This window comes from Chiloscyllium plagiosum, unplaced genomic scaffold (genome assembly GCF_037043375.1).
Source record: "Chiloscyllium plagiosum isolate Xiang-an unplaced genomic scaffold, Cpla_swu_hap1 HiC_scaffold_23, whole genome shotgun sequence".
Taxonomy (NCBI): Eukaryota; Metazoa; Chordata; class Chondrichthyes; order Orectolobiformes; family Hemiscylliidae; genus Chiloscyllium; species Chiloscyllium plagiosum.
This window is the reverse complement of record NW_028270161.1, coordinates 14,183,343-14,198,738: the sequence shown is the minus strand read 5'-3', so window position 1 is coordinate 14,198,738 and position 15,396 is coordinate 14,183,343. Positions and strand designations below refer to the sequence as shown.

Genomic DNA, 15,396 nt, shown 5'->3' with positions numbered 1-15,396 from the left:
CAGATCATCTGAAAGGCAATACCACTCAAAATACAACAACATTTCTTCTTCCAATAACTGGAGTGTAAAGGAGGGCTCAAACAACATTCACATCATGGGTATGAATGATCGTGTATCTTAGCTATTGATGGCCTGTTACGTCGATCTGCTGCTACTTATTTCTTTACTATGATACAATCAGGAAAAAGGATTTTTACTTGATTAGAATCTCTACACCGTGGGAACAGGCCCTTCAGCCCAACTAGTCCAGCTGAACTTCTGAAGAGTAACCCACCCTGAACCATTCCCCTACTATCTTATATTTCACCCCTGATTAATGCACCTAATCTGCACATCCCTTAACATTATGGGCAATTTATCATGGCCAATCCACCTAACCTGCACATCTTTGGATTGTGGGAGGAAACTGGAGCACCTGGAAGAAACCCATGCAGACACAGGGAGCTTGTGCAAGTTCCACACAGTCACCAGAGGCTGGAATCAAACCTCGGTCCATGGTGCTGTGGGGCATTGTGCCACAGAGCTCCTGTGCCACCCCAAGGCCCATTTGGCCCTTCTCACATGTAATAATATTTTTCATCAATATGCTTAAAGTGGCATTTCTAAGAAGTACCAAACCATAGAATATTTTCAGGTAGGAATAACCAAGTTTGTGCAGAACTACTTGAATTACCTAAACTAAAGTATTCTCCATTTTGCCTTGAAAAAAGTGCAGAACAAACCAAACAGATTTGCGCTTCTTAAAACGGCGATACATTCCATTACTTCAGAAGAGGCTAATAATAGCAAGTCTGAGGATGCTGCACCAGTCTGCTCAGCATGTGTGGAGATGACAACAAAAGTATTATATAAACAGTCAAATTACATGGCAAACACATGTTTATAACTGAATAAGCCACAGAACAACCAACAGTTAGGAATTATTTCCACACACTGTGCCAGGGTAAAATCAACATTTAAAAATAGTATTCAGTTTTCAAATACAATAAATTGCAACTTAAAAATCCTAAAAATGATTGTTATGCTTAAACTGAACTCAATACGATGACACTGCTTTACACATCTTTAATCAAGCATCTCAACAATATAAGTAACTTGCGCACGGCATTTGCATATGGAATACGCTTACCAATTGCAGGTGCAATCCTCTATTCATGTCAACAAATTGCAAAAGCAATAACCAACAAAAGATGTGAACCACCAACCAGTACTGGTATAAATATATTGCTGGGTGCGAGGACGATACAATGCTTTTTAACAATCTAAGTCAGAGACAGACATATTTAAGTTAATGTACTATATACCTCAGTTGCTCTCAAGCTAAAACTGTAATTAAATTTAACTCAGTGTCTATAACCATATCCCTCTTTTCCCCAATATTTCACACGAAACATTTTATCTCACTAAAAATCACAAACAGAAAATATATAAATTTAGCTCTGTTTCAGGAAAGGAACTTGATGCTAAGATGTAATTTTACTTTTGGCCCAAACTTAACCACACACAGGTCAGGTAATAGAAGACAGCTGTAAAGTAAAGCTCATCTAGTCTTGCTTCAGTACCAACCTCAAAATGGTTGTGCATCAATTTTTCCATTTCATACAGCACGCAATGTTGACTCGTGTAAGAGGCAGACAAGTTCAGTGCTCAATACTGGAAAGATTCTGTTGTCTAATTGCACAAAACTAACATTTAGGTAGTGTCTTACATGTCCTCAAGTCACCCCAAAGTACATCAGCCAAATTAAGTACTTCTAAAGTGCATCCATTGACCGAACATAAGAAATGCAACAATTAATTTAAATCTAAGAGGGCTCCACAAATAGGAATATTGCATTAGTTGTATAATCTAGTCTTAGTAATTTATTGTCAAAGTGGCTGTGACAACAATGGGAGTGGCGATTACCCAGACCATTTCCAAAAACCTCAAATGACAGCTAGTTTCAAGCACTGATGGAAGACAAAAGGTGGGGGTCAGCAGAGGTGATGGCAAACCAGCTGACTGCTATCCACTCTGGAAGAGTAAGTGCTTGACTTCTGTTTAGCCCGCACCAAAGTATCGCCCAGGCAATTCAATGTAACGCTGTATAAATCATAAAGACAGACTTGCACTTTTAAATGAAGATGACTGCAAAACAATTCACTTGTGGCCAGCTGCCAATTTAGTGTAGTTGCTATGAGAACGTGGTATCAAGTAGATAGAGTGCTATTTGGAAAAGATGTGAAGGGGAGCAAAGAAATCAAAACCTGTGCAATTTCAAGTAATGCTGCTGTTTTCCAACCTGTTAATAAAGTACAGGAGGAGTTTAATGAGGGAAAAGGAAAGTGGACAATATTAGAAAATATAAAGATATTAAAAATAGCAGTTTCAAAATGACTTGGATTAAATGCAGTTATCCAATATTAAAGCCATTTTTTAAAACTGGAATTCTAAAACTGATGTTAAATTTTAGGTGGTCACAAACTAGATTCAACAAATTACAGTCAAAACGTGGAGCACTGGAAAAGCACAGCAGGTCTGGCAACATCCGAGGAGCAGGAGAGTCGAGCATAAGCCCTTCATCAGGAATGGGGTGGTGGGCAGGTGGGCAAGGGAGCTGAGAGATAAATGGGAGGGGGGTGGGATTGGGGGTGAAGGTAACTGGGAAGGCGATAGGTGGATGAAGTGGGGGGGGGGGGGTGATAGAAAAGGTCAGAGAGGAGAGTGGAGTGGATAGGTGGGAAGGAAGATGGACAGGTAGGACAGTTCAAGAAGGCAGTGCCAAGTTGGAGGGTTGGTTCTGCGATAAAGTGGGCGGAGGGGAGATGAGGAAACTGGTAAAATCGATATTGATGCAGTGTGGTTGGAGGGTCCCAAGGCAGAAGATGAGGCGCTCTTCCTCCAGGCATCGGGTTGCTTGGATTTGGCAGTGGAGGCGGCCCAGGACTTGCATGTCCTTGGTGGAGTGGGTGGGCGGGTTTAAGTGGTCGGCCACAGGGCAGTAGGACTGTTTAGTGCATATGTCCCAGAAATGATCCCCTGAACCACCCGCAAGTTGGCATCCTGTCTCCCCAATGTAGAGGAGACCACATTGGGAGCAACAGACACAGTAGACGAGGTGTTTGGATGTGCAGCAATAACTCTACTGGGTGTAGAAGGATCCTTTGGCACCTTGAATGGAGATGACGGGGGAGGTGTGGGCATAGGCTTTACACCTCTTGCAACGGCAAGGGAAGTTGCCAGGAGTGGAGGGTGTAGGGTTGGTGTAGGGTTCGGACCTAACGAGGGAGTAATGGAGGGAATGGTCTCTGCGGAATGGTGATAGGGATGGGGAGGAACTATATATCTCTAGTAGTGGGGTCTGACTGGAGGTGGCGGAAAAAGTGAAGGATAATCAGTTGCATCCAGAGATTGGTGGGGTGGAAGATTGGGGGGATGGGAAGAGGTATTCTATCCTTGCTGCTGTTGGAGGGGTGGGGTTCAAGGGCAGAGGTGTGGGAAGTGAAGAAGAAGCACTTGAGGGCATTGTTGACCACATGGGAGGGGAAATTGCGGTCCTTGAAGTAGAAGGACATCTGGGATGTTCTGGAGAGGAATTGCTCATTCAGGGAGCAGATGCAGCAGAGTAACAGAGTAAGGGATAGCGTTTTTATAGGAGGGAGGATGGGAGGATGTGTAGTCCAGGTAGCTGCGAGTATCTGTGGGTTTGAAGTAGATGTCTGTGTTGAGTTGGTCACCAGCACTAGATATGGCGATGGAGAGGTCGAGGAAGGGGAGGAAGGGGAGGGAGGGGTCCGAGACAGTCCAGGTAAACTTGAGGTCAGGGTAGAAGGTGTTCATGAAGTACACAAGGAAATAATCCAAAGCTAACACCCCTCCCCCCGCCCCAGAAAGCATGCAGTTTTGAACAGATTTTGAACAAGTAAAGTGATGCAGTGCTTATTACATCTCCTGAATTAGTAATTTTATTCATCAGCTGGAGTTTTGCTCAGTATGTGTTTCTCGGGCATGTAGTCAGAATCAGGCAATCGCCTTGCTTAGGCCACAGCTGCAGCCTGGTTGCTTTTGGCAACCCCACTGATTTTGGGTGGATGCACAGAGTGCTTGGTCGGACTTAGAAGATCTTAAAAGGATCCATGGTTTATTTGGGAGATCCGAGCCAGTTACGAGTTTTGGAATCTGCTGAAAACAGCGATTTCCGCTGCATGTTTCTCCTACCATAGATTCTTGACCGTTACTCCTCAGTGTGGTGAGTTTAACCATATGGGGAGGCATCAGGGAATTACTTCCTCAAGCAGTACAGACACGTGACAATGAAGTTAATTCAATTCAATTTTTAGGCTGGAGCAGGCCTTCGATGATATCTTGACTGTTGTAACTACCCTCTTAATGCACAGGGTGAGCGATATGGTTACTCAGGACTGGAAGCCAGGGGAAGCGAGTTGGTCAACCAGTAAAATTTCACAATAAACAGGCAATAAAGTAAATTGTTCATGTGCAATCTTGGAAAGGAAAAGCAAATTGGAAATAAAGTAACAGACATGAAAACAAGCCCTGTTGGCCACAATCTCTCTGCTGATTTTCGGATTCTGTCTACAAACTGGCTACTACTTTTTTTTTTAACATCTTAGTTATACTTCAGAAGCCTGGAATCATGCAACCATGCAAATAATCAGCCACTTCAGGATAAGATTATGAAACAGCAATATTCAAGTTAGCAATTCCCTAAAAAATTAATAACTTTTAATAATCACTACCACTGATTGTTTGAAGTCAATCTGCTTCTGCCTGAAGCCACGCATACAATAGATATGAACTGTTCTTTGCATCTACATTATGTACAAGATGATCCAGGATTTCAAATTGGCAAAACGAATTGTCCTCCCTGAAATTCTTGATCAAACAATTTTCTTCAGCACTTTTGTACACTGGCAAGTTTTGAGAAGATTTGTAGCTCAGGTTGAGGTTCTGGATGTAGGTTTGCTCGCTGAGCTGGAAGCTTCATCCGGAGGCTTGCTGACAACGTGAATTGTAGGGTGACGAAACGTCTGAAAACGAACCTTCCAGCTCAGCGAGCAAACCTACACCCAGAACTTTTGTACATTATAAACCAGCACCAGAGACACAAAGGAACCAAGCTTTTGGAATAATTATCCTACAACATAAATTACAACACTGAGCTTTCATTCTAACTTGAAATGACAGTTATTTTAAAATCTGCCCCAACAGTACTTGAATGGAATTTTAAAAAAAGATTTTTAAAAATAAACAGAGGCATACTCAATAATCTTTCACCACCTCAGTTTGAATTCATTAGGTTCTGTTGAATTACTGACACACGCATGAGAATGTGAAAACTACTTTCGATGATTTTAGGGGTTTTTAAAAAATCCATTCACCAAGTTTGAGTGAAAGCACATTCCACCTCAGTCCCAAATCTACACCTAAGGGGAGGGGCCTCATTTCACTTATACATTGGCACTATCGAACTCATGAAGAATTCTCACAAACTGAAGATCCAATTCTTTTCCAATTCTGTCAATTCAGTGTATTTATCAAGGAGATCTCTGCCATTAAAAAATGCTTTGCTTCAAATTCAACCTATTCTGATAAGTGTTAAAGCATCCACAACAATAATCAAAGAGAAGAAACAAGCTCTCCCAGTAACCCAGTGAAACTATCTCTATCATCCAGTAGCATGTGAGGGCAAGTCATGAAACTAATTAGTTATTTGTGGGATATTGTTAAATGCAAAATAGTTGCCAGACATAATAACTCAATATAGGTTAGCATTCAAAGGTAGTTCATTGGTTGCTAAACACAGATTTTCTAAGAACATGAAACATTAAATCAACATGAACACAAATCGGATTTTTCTGCTAAGAACATAAGAATCAGTGGTTGGAGTAGGCAATTCAGCCAGTCAACTGTGCTCCAGTATTCAATGCAATCATGGTTGATCTCATCAAATCTTCAACTCCACTCTTACGCCCATTTTCCGTAACCCTTCAACTCATTACTAATTAAATTCAATCTCCTCTTTAGATTTATTCCGCGTCCCAGCATCCACGACACTCTGGGATAGTGAAGAGATTCATGACACTTTTTTTCCCCGAAAAGTGTTTCTCACCGGTTTTAAATCTGCTACCCTTTATCCTAAAACTATCACTTCTCATTCTACATCACCTCACAAATAAACACCCTCTTTACATCCACTTTGTTGATCCCTTCAGTATCTTAAATATCTCCATCAGATCTCCTCTCAGTCTTCTAAACTTGAGTGTATAGGTCTCAACTCCTCAATCTCTCTTCATAAAACAAATCCCTCATCTATAGAATCTATCTAGTGGATTGCCTCTGAACTGCCTCCCTCCTTGGGCAAGGGGACTGCAGGTGCAGTCTCACTCATGCATTGTATACTTGCAGCAACACTTCCCTACTTTGGTGTTCCATTCAATAGATTCCCTTTGCCTTATTACCAGCTGTACCATACTACTTTTTTGTCATTCAGGATGAGGACACCCATTTCCATCGGCACCAAAGCACTCTGCAGTTTTTCTCCACTTTGCCTTTCCATTCCTCAAGCTAAAATTGAAAAATTGACTTATCCACATTAAACTTCAAAGATCAAATTTTGGAATAGTTTCACTGAAACTATTCATATCCATTTGTAAATGTTTTGTTTCTTTAGCGCAACTTACTTTCCCACCTATTTTTGTGTTGCCTGCATTATTTAGCTGTAGGATCTTCTATCCCTGCATCCAAATCATTAAAATAGATTGCAACTAGTTGGGGCCCCAAGGATTAGACCCTGTGGCACCCCACCAGTTACATCTCGCCAACAAGAAAAGAATCCATTTAAGGTCTTCAGAAACTTCTGGACTCAGTTATTTCTATCATGACTGGAAAAGGCACAGTGAACGAGATCATAGGTTACAGATTGGACACATGCACCAAAGGCACGGGAAGCATTAAAGCTGTCAGTCATGAGGGTTGCTGAGGGATGTGACAGTGCTGTAGTTGAAAGAGTTTATTTCATCACAGCTTTTTTTAAAAGAGATAGGAAGACAGAACTGCCGAGCAAACAGCTTATGAAGCCAACTTTTGTAAACGTTGGAGCAAAGGAGGCAACCTGGCTGGATGTCATGACATCTCTCAGAACAGGCATTCTAGCTTCTTTTTTTGAAGTTTTTAGGTTTAGCTTTAAGCAGTTGTTGCTGTGGGCTTGAAGTAGAAGCTATCTATTCCCTCTTGGTTACAGCTCGAAGCTGGGGCTTCTTTGTGCTGGGTTACTAGGAGACAAATGTAATTTTCTGATTTTTCCTTTATTGCCAAGGGGGAGTTTTAGGATGTTATTATATTGGAACAGTTAATTAGTAATAGTTAATGTATATATTATTCAGATGCTATTCTAAGTTCTTCTTTCTTTTGTTTGTAATTTACTATAGTGCTTAAGTCAGTTATTTTTTGCTTAATATCAATCACTGGTCGACAAACCTTTATCTGAAAAGCTCCAAAATCCTAAGGCTTTTTCAAGAAGTTTTTTCTCATTAACAAGGTTGTTTAGTGTGCAAACAGTTAACCCAACTTCACACCAACTTGATGCCTGTCATTCAGATGCGGTGTGTGGGGGGCGTGGCCCATCACTGGCAGGCCTCAATTCTGTTTCAGGGCCCATTTTACTCAGCGCGTCTATCGTTTGTTAAGAATTTTTCAAATTTCACCAAACTGTCATTTATTCTGAAATTTGAAAATTCCAAATTCCCATAAACCAGCTGGTCCCGAGCATTTCGGATAAAGGATTGTGCACCTGTAGTTTGACCAGTCGCATTGTATCTGGCACACGGCACTTCACATCTACTTTTAAAATAAGAAAAATTAGGGTCTGGGCTACCTTAAAATATTTTGTGGGGGTCTGTTGTGTCCCATAACAAGGAATACTTGAAGAAATAACTCATCACTTTGATTGTTAGGACTGCCACCTTAAGAACAAATGGCAAGTATAGTTTTGTTAAGAGTCTGAAGTGGTTGCGTTTCTCACTTGAATTATTTGCCCGCATTTTGATGGCATTAGTAAATTGGGGCTATTTAGCACACTGGCTTATAACAACTTTCATTCAGTAAGAACCCACAAGATAACCTAATGTGACTGAAATTAAAGTGTGTATTTTGTTTCCCCTGAGGTTAAAAATCAGAACCATACATATCTCACAATTATAGGATTTATCAATGCATACAGGTACACAATTTGTCACCTATTCTCGATACTGTAGCTTCAAAAAAGTCATTTTCCTCATACGCTAAACATGGATAACCACATGACAGTACATTATTAAGTTTTGTAGCAATGACATAAGAGCATAGACGTCATCTCTGAATCAACTCAAGAAGATTAGTTCCTTTTGTGGTCAAAGACAAAGCTATTTTAAACAATCTGGTGATAGCACGCATTGCTCCGCCCAGGACAAATCTGACACAGCTCTGAGCTGTATCTCCAAACACTTATATGCCCTACTCAACAGCTTGTCACATCATTAATTTAATCACCCAAATAATCCTGCACACAGTTTCAGACAGACAACATTAAATTTGCTGAGCTATGGATAAGTTTAGAAAACACATCTGCAGAAGAAAAACAGACTTTCACTGAATTGGAAACACACCTGAAGCTAACCACAATGATGTAATTCTGCTCGGGAAGATGTGCTGGCTGGGTGGGTGGGAGTGCTGCAGGGGCACGGACTAAACCTACTCAGGTTAAGTTCCAAGTATGCACTAATGAGCTCCCTTCCCCAAACAAACCAAGAGCAATTCCCAAGTGTGCAGAAAATGTACATCAGAATGCAGAGAACTTCTTTTATGCAATACAACACAAGCAGAACTGGAAAGTAATGGCGCTTTAAGAACAACTCACTATAATACCCAATAAGTTAAATCTATTCAGCAATAACTGAAACATTGTTCTCTGTGGAACAAAATCATTACTTTTTTAATAAACAAGATAACCGTCGCATACAGGAAAGAGCCTTTGAAGATTTTCAGATGATCCACATAGCCACGGATTTATGGTAAATCACATTTACCTGAGACTCGTTCTATTTTTACAACGAACACCAAAGGCCATTGGGCTCACCAATAATAATTTAATTCTGATTTAACTGTGTCAATTAAAGCAATACTAAAATATAGCTCATTGTTTCAACTAGTAGCTAACATGCAGTGGAATATTATTGTACAGTGCAGCAACATCTGCCTTCAAGCCAGACAATTTCAAAGAGTCTGCCATGGCTTAGTCACTGACATAGAATATAGAAAATAGATGCAGGAGTGGGCCATTCAGCCCTACCCACCATTCAATAGGATCATGGCTGATCATGCAATTTCAGTATCCATTCCTGCCCTCTCCCCATATCCCTTGATCCCTTTAGCAGCAAGTACCACATCCAGCTCCTTCTTGAATATATATAACAAACTCACCCGCCAACAGCTTCCTGTGGGAGAGAATTCCACAGTTTGACAATTCTGAGTGAATAACTTCTCCCTCATCTCAGACCTGAAGGGCTTACTCCTTATTCTTAGACTTGGACACCTTGTTCTGGACTTCCCCAACCTGTTCTCACATTTAGCCTATCCATTCCCATTAGGATTTTATATGTTGAGGAGAGCACCTCTCATTTTTCTGAATTCCAGTAAATACAAGCCCAATCAATCTTTCCTCATATATCAGTCCTGCCACCGCGCGAATCAGTCTAGCGCCTTCACTGGACTCCCTGAATAGCAAGAACATCGTTCCTCAGACTAGGAGACCAAAACTGCACACTATAGTCAAGGTGTGGCCTCAACAAAGTCTTGTATAACTGCAGCAAGACATCCTTACTCCAATACTCCAATCCTCTTGCAAAGGAAAGCGTGCCATTAGCAAAAGACAAAAACTTGCAAAATGCAAGCTTAATGTTAAAGAAAACATCACATGCTGAAGTATGTTTGTATTAGACAGTAACACACCAAGTTTTATTCTTGCCGTCCAAGCATGTTCTCAACTAGATGGTGCATCATATAACGTTGCTTATATAAAGTGGTTTGTGAAGAAAATTCTCGATCAACTACATTTGCTGGTATCACAGATATTTTTGATATTGTTTTGCAACCCTCAATTAACTGCTCTCAGCAGTCAGTTGATTACAAACATAAATATAATCTCAACAAAACATTTCTTCCTTTATGAATTCTTCATCATATTACAGTGAAATAGATGCTTGAAAACAACAACAGAAGGGCTGCCATGTACATATTCAGGTAGAAGAAACAAAAGGCACACTATTATAATGAAGTAGTAAATGGCTCCAATAAAACATTCCAGCTAAAATGAATTGATTCAGCATTTGTGCATATAATTGAATCTTTGGTTTAAGGGGTGCAGGAATTGGTCAAAATTTGCTTCTCAGAATTAGAATGTCTTGAACTGTTAATTAAATTAGACCAGCAGTTTCCAGGCTTTTCCTTATCTCACCAAGTGCCCTTTTAGGGTGACTCTTGTCCCATATGAACCTTCCAGATCCTAAGGAATTGTATGTATGCTGAATGTAATGCTGGAGGACATACAGATGCATTGATGCCAACTCAGGACATGTCAATACCTGCATCTTAAGAGTCTAGAGATAAACAGCACGGAAACAGACCCTTCTGTCCAACTTGTCCGTGCCAAACAGATACCCCAACCCAATCTCGTCCCACCTGCCAGCATTTGGCCTTTCTCCCTCTGAACCCTTCCTATTCATATACCTTTTCAGATGCCTTTTACATGCTATGATTGTACTAGCCTCCACCAATTCCTCTGGCAGCTCATCCCATACCACCCTCAGTGAAAAGCTGGCCCCTTAGGTCCCTTTTATATCTTCCTCCTCTCACCCTAAAACTATGCCATCGAGTTCTGGACTTACCCACCCTAGGGAAAAGACCTTATCTATTGATCCTATCCATGCCTTCATGATTTTATAAATCTCTACAAAGGTGACCCCTCAGCCTCCAGTGCTCCAGTGAAAACAGCTCCAACCTATTCAACATCTCCTGAAAGCTCAAATCCTCCAACCCTGGCAACATCTTTGCAAATATTTTCTTAACCCTTGCAAGTTTCACAACATCTTTCTGATAGGAAAGAGACCAGAATTGCATGCAATATCCCAAAAGTGGCCCAATTAATGCCCTATACAGCCGCAACATGACCTCCCAACTCCTGCACTCAATACTCTGACCAATAAAGGAAAGCATACTAATACCTCCTTCACTATCCTATCTATCTGCAACTCCACTTTCAAGAAGCCATGAACCTGCACTCAAAAGGTGTCTTTGTTCAGCAACACTTCCCAGTAACTTACCATTAAGTGTTTCTTACTTCTGATTTAATATGAATTCTAATTATTAGAACGCACTGGTCAGGAAAGTTCCACAAACCAGCTCGCCCATTCAGGCATTACTTAGTCAGACATGGTTTCCACCGCACTTCTGCCAAAGTAACATCAACAAAATAAGAAACAGAAGAAAATCTCAGGAATTTTCTAGTCATTATAACCACAAACTTCATTGCAAGGAAATTCACAAGCCATTCCTCTTTGGACTGTAACAACCATCCATTGACAGAATGAAAGCAAGTCTGTGGGATCCAGTTATTTTGAGGGTGGAACAGAGATAATGAATCCATTGGGTTGCACTGGAGGAGGTGAAATATAAAATTCAATTCTTTGCACGAACATCATGGACCCAAAAGCATGCACACTAATTACTGACTGGATATTTCACTTGACTGTAATCCCATCAAGCAACATTAAGGAAAAATAATTTCCAAACAGGATCAGAGCACAGAGCAAGAAATCAATATTTTCAGAGACAACTTTGAAAGAAAGCCTATTTATCACCTTCCTTTAAAACATCACATGAACTTAGTTGCAAGGACAAGAGAAAATGGTACTACAATTTGTGAAACGTGGTATCGACTAGCTGCTGAATTGCAACAGGAATATAAGCAGTGTGACATTTCCAACAATGCTCATAAGAATTATGAATACTGGTAAGGGTTTGTCAGCTGAATGATCTGTTACTGTTCTGTAAATAATTTCGAACTTGAAATTCATATTGTGCAGCATGGAAGATGAACAACATTTTTTTCCCCTACAGAATAAAATAGATGGGAACAGACAAGGATTAAAATATTGGTAAAATAGGCTGGAAATGCATTGAAAGGATGCCAAATTCTCCAGAGAACTTCACTTGGAATCAGTTCAAGTAGCAAGCTAACAATGCTACAGCACCATGGACCATATACAAATTACAGGTCTGGCCATATTTTTGAATCTCCGCAAACTCACTCGCTGAGGAATCACGTACAGCAATCCCATCACATAGTAACATCCTTGTATTGCTGCTTAGTTTGTGAAACTCTACAGGACAGCCCCTTCAATTTCCAATTATATCTTTATTCTATGCAACGACGAACCCAGCACTATTTCCAACATAATATACTTGCCTCTTTCTCAGTATCCCTTGATATACAAGTCCATTGGTTTTCTTTAACACTGTACGCCCAGAAGTCTGCCAAATCTTGTGTTCCATCCCAACCACCAAATAAATATACTGTTTCTGCAAAGAAAATAAGTCATTATTCAGAGATTTTTGACTCAATGCTTTCACTTCAATTTCTACAATCTAGTTCCAACATCATCATATCACTTATACTCAGGGGTTGTCAGCTGAATGACAAACTTACTGACATGATAATGTGTTAACTCCAGCATTTATGTGTTAAGTCAAATTAAAACCACAGGTTTATTAATATTCCATTCCAGCAACGCTTTCCAACACCTAGGTAACATTATTTCATGCAGTGGGTCAGACAAGATATTAGCAAGGTTCCAAAATAAGGGTTTATATCAACAAAAATACAAAAACAGAAAATTCAATAAAGCAGTGCATGTTTTCGACTCACTGTAGCACAAAGACTTTGTAAGGTATAAACGGCAGAAAGGGAGGCAGGTGGAACAGAGTGCAGGGTGGCACAGACAGGGGTGTGTAGAGATGGCGAAGCGCCAGACGGTGGGGGGGGGATAGACGGGAAGAGAGGGGAGACGAGCTAGAGGGAGGAAAGAGCGGAGCGCGAGAAAGAGAGGAAAGAGCGGAGCGCGAGAAAGAGAGGAAAGAGCGGAGCGCGAGAAAGAGAGGAAGAGAGATAAGGGTGAGAGCGCACGCGCGAGGGAGAGAGTGAGCAAGAGAGAGAGAGAGACACACACACTGTGAGCGAATGTGAGAGAGATAGGTAGAGAGAGAGAAAAAGAGAGAGAAAAGAAGAGAGAGAGAGAGAGAGAGAGAGAGAGAAAAAGAGAGAGAAAAAGAGAGAGAAAAAGAGAGAGAGAAAGAGAGGGAGAGAGAGAAAAAGAGAGAGAAAAAGAGAGAGAGAAAGAGAGGGAGGGGGAGGGGGAGGGGGAGGGGGAGGGGGAGGGGGAGGGGGAGGGGGAGAGAGAGAGAGAGAGAGAGAGAGAGAGAGAGAGAGAGAGAGAGAGAGAGAGAGAGAGAGAGAGAGAGAGAGAGAGAGCACGAGGGAGACACAGAGCGAGAGAGAGCGAGCGAGAGAGCGAGCGAGAGGGCGAGGTTGGGTGGCACACAAAGAGTGACACGAGGGGAGGATGGGACATGTGAGAGAGGCAAAGGGGAGGAGTGGGTACAGTGAGAGTGTGAGGGGAACAGTGGGTGCAGGGAGTGGGTGAGAACAGAGACTGGATGGATAAAGACAGGAAGACGACAGACATGGGAGAAAGGAAAGAGGTGATAGAAGGGGTGCAAGAGAGGGAGGTTAAGAGGCAGGACAGGGAACATTGACGGGCAAGGGTGCTCAGAGTGAGGCGAAAATTAAGAAAATGAAGAAACAGAACTAGAATCAAAGTGATTGGGTATTATTGTATTTTAAAATAAGGTTATTATAGTTCATTAACTCTGATTACCCTTCAGTAATAAACTTCTTGTGTTTCAACGTACAGAACGTCAATGTTCATAGATTCTCACAGTTCAAAGAAACCATCACATCACAAAAGCCTTATTGAACAAATCTGGCACAATACGTACTTCCTTTTGTAATATTGAGCCAAACTCCAAAGGTCAGCAGACAAGACTTTATATTAAAAACCTTGTCCAGACTGGGCATCAATTCAACTTAAGATCACCTGCAACTGCTTTGTTTATAATAAAAACAGTACTATGCTGTCCAATCTTGAAATTCACGTTGAACATGAATTCTGATAAAAAACCAGTTTCAGTACACCTTTTTCCAAGAACCATTTTTTCCTTCTTGTGTTAAAACATTGAGTCATCCTGGCATTTAAATTCACAGACAACAACAGCAATCCTGTGTTTATATCCAAACAGCTGTTCTTCACACCCAAATGCTCTTTACTTGCATCCAGACCTCCATTACCCACAAACTGCAAAACGACAACTATCGGTTAGCCCGACTGACACATCATGCACCATCACTCCTGGTGTCTCATTAACCAATTTGAAATTGCCATTCACAAGTGTCTAAGTTCTGCGAGGATTTGCTTTCTCAAAATGCAGCACCTCACATTTATCTGAATTAAACTCCATCCGCCACTCCTCAGCCCATCAAATCAAGATCCCATTGTAATCTGAGTTAACCTTCTTCACTGTGCACTATACCTCCAATTTTGGTGTCATCTGCAAATTTATTAACTATACCTCCTTTGTTCACATCAAAATCATTTATATAAATGATGAAAAGTAGTGGACCCAGCACTGATCCTTGTGGTACTCCAGTGGTCACAGGCCTCCAGTCTCAAAAATAACCCTCCACCACCACCCTCTGCCTTCTACCTTTCAGCCAGTTCTTTATCCAAATATTGAGTTCTCCCTGCATTCCATGAGATCTAACCTTGCTAAATCAGTCTCCCATGGGAAATCTTGTCTAATTCCTTACTAAAGTCCATATAGACCACGTCAACCGCACTGCCCTCATCAATCTTCTTTGTTACTTCTTCAAAAAACTGAATCAAGTTTGTGAAACATGATTTCCCACACACAAAGACACTTTGACTATCCCTAATCAGTCCTTGTCTTTCCAAATACATGTACATCCTATGCCTCATGATTCCCTCCAACAATTTCCCCACCACTATCAGGCCCACTGGTCTATAGTTCTCTGGCTTGTCCTTACCACCTTAGCCAACCTCCACTCTTCTGGCACCTCACCTGTGACTATCAATGATACAAATATCTCAGCAAGGGGCCAGCAATCACTTCCCGAGCTTCCCACAGAGTTCTAGGGTACACGTGATCAGGTCCTGGGGATTTATCCACTTTGTGTTTGAAGACATCCAGCACTTCCTCTTCTGTAAGATGGACATTTTTCAAAACATT

The 15,396-nt window shown here is 41.1% G+C and overlaps 1 protein-coding gene across 3 annotated transcripts in view; it reads right to left on the bottom strand.

Annotated features, from left to right (window-relative positions):
• Positions 1-15,396, bottom strand: part of mkln1 (muskelin 1, intracellular mediator containing kelch motifs) — a 136,784-nt gene that overhangs the window by 62,194 nt on the left and 59,194 nt on the right. For all 3 annotated transcript variants that reach the window (XM_087999376.1, XM_087999377.1, XM_087999378.1), the window contains one exon: positions 12,500-12,612. In XM_087999376.1, the coding sequence (XP_087855502.1) occupies positions 12,500-12,612 (113 nt within the window). The remainder of the gene's footprint in view (positions 1-12,499; positions 12,613-15,396) is intronic.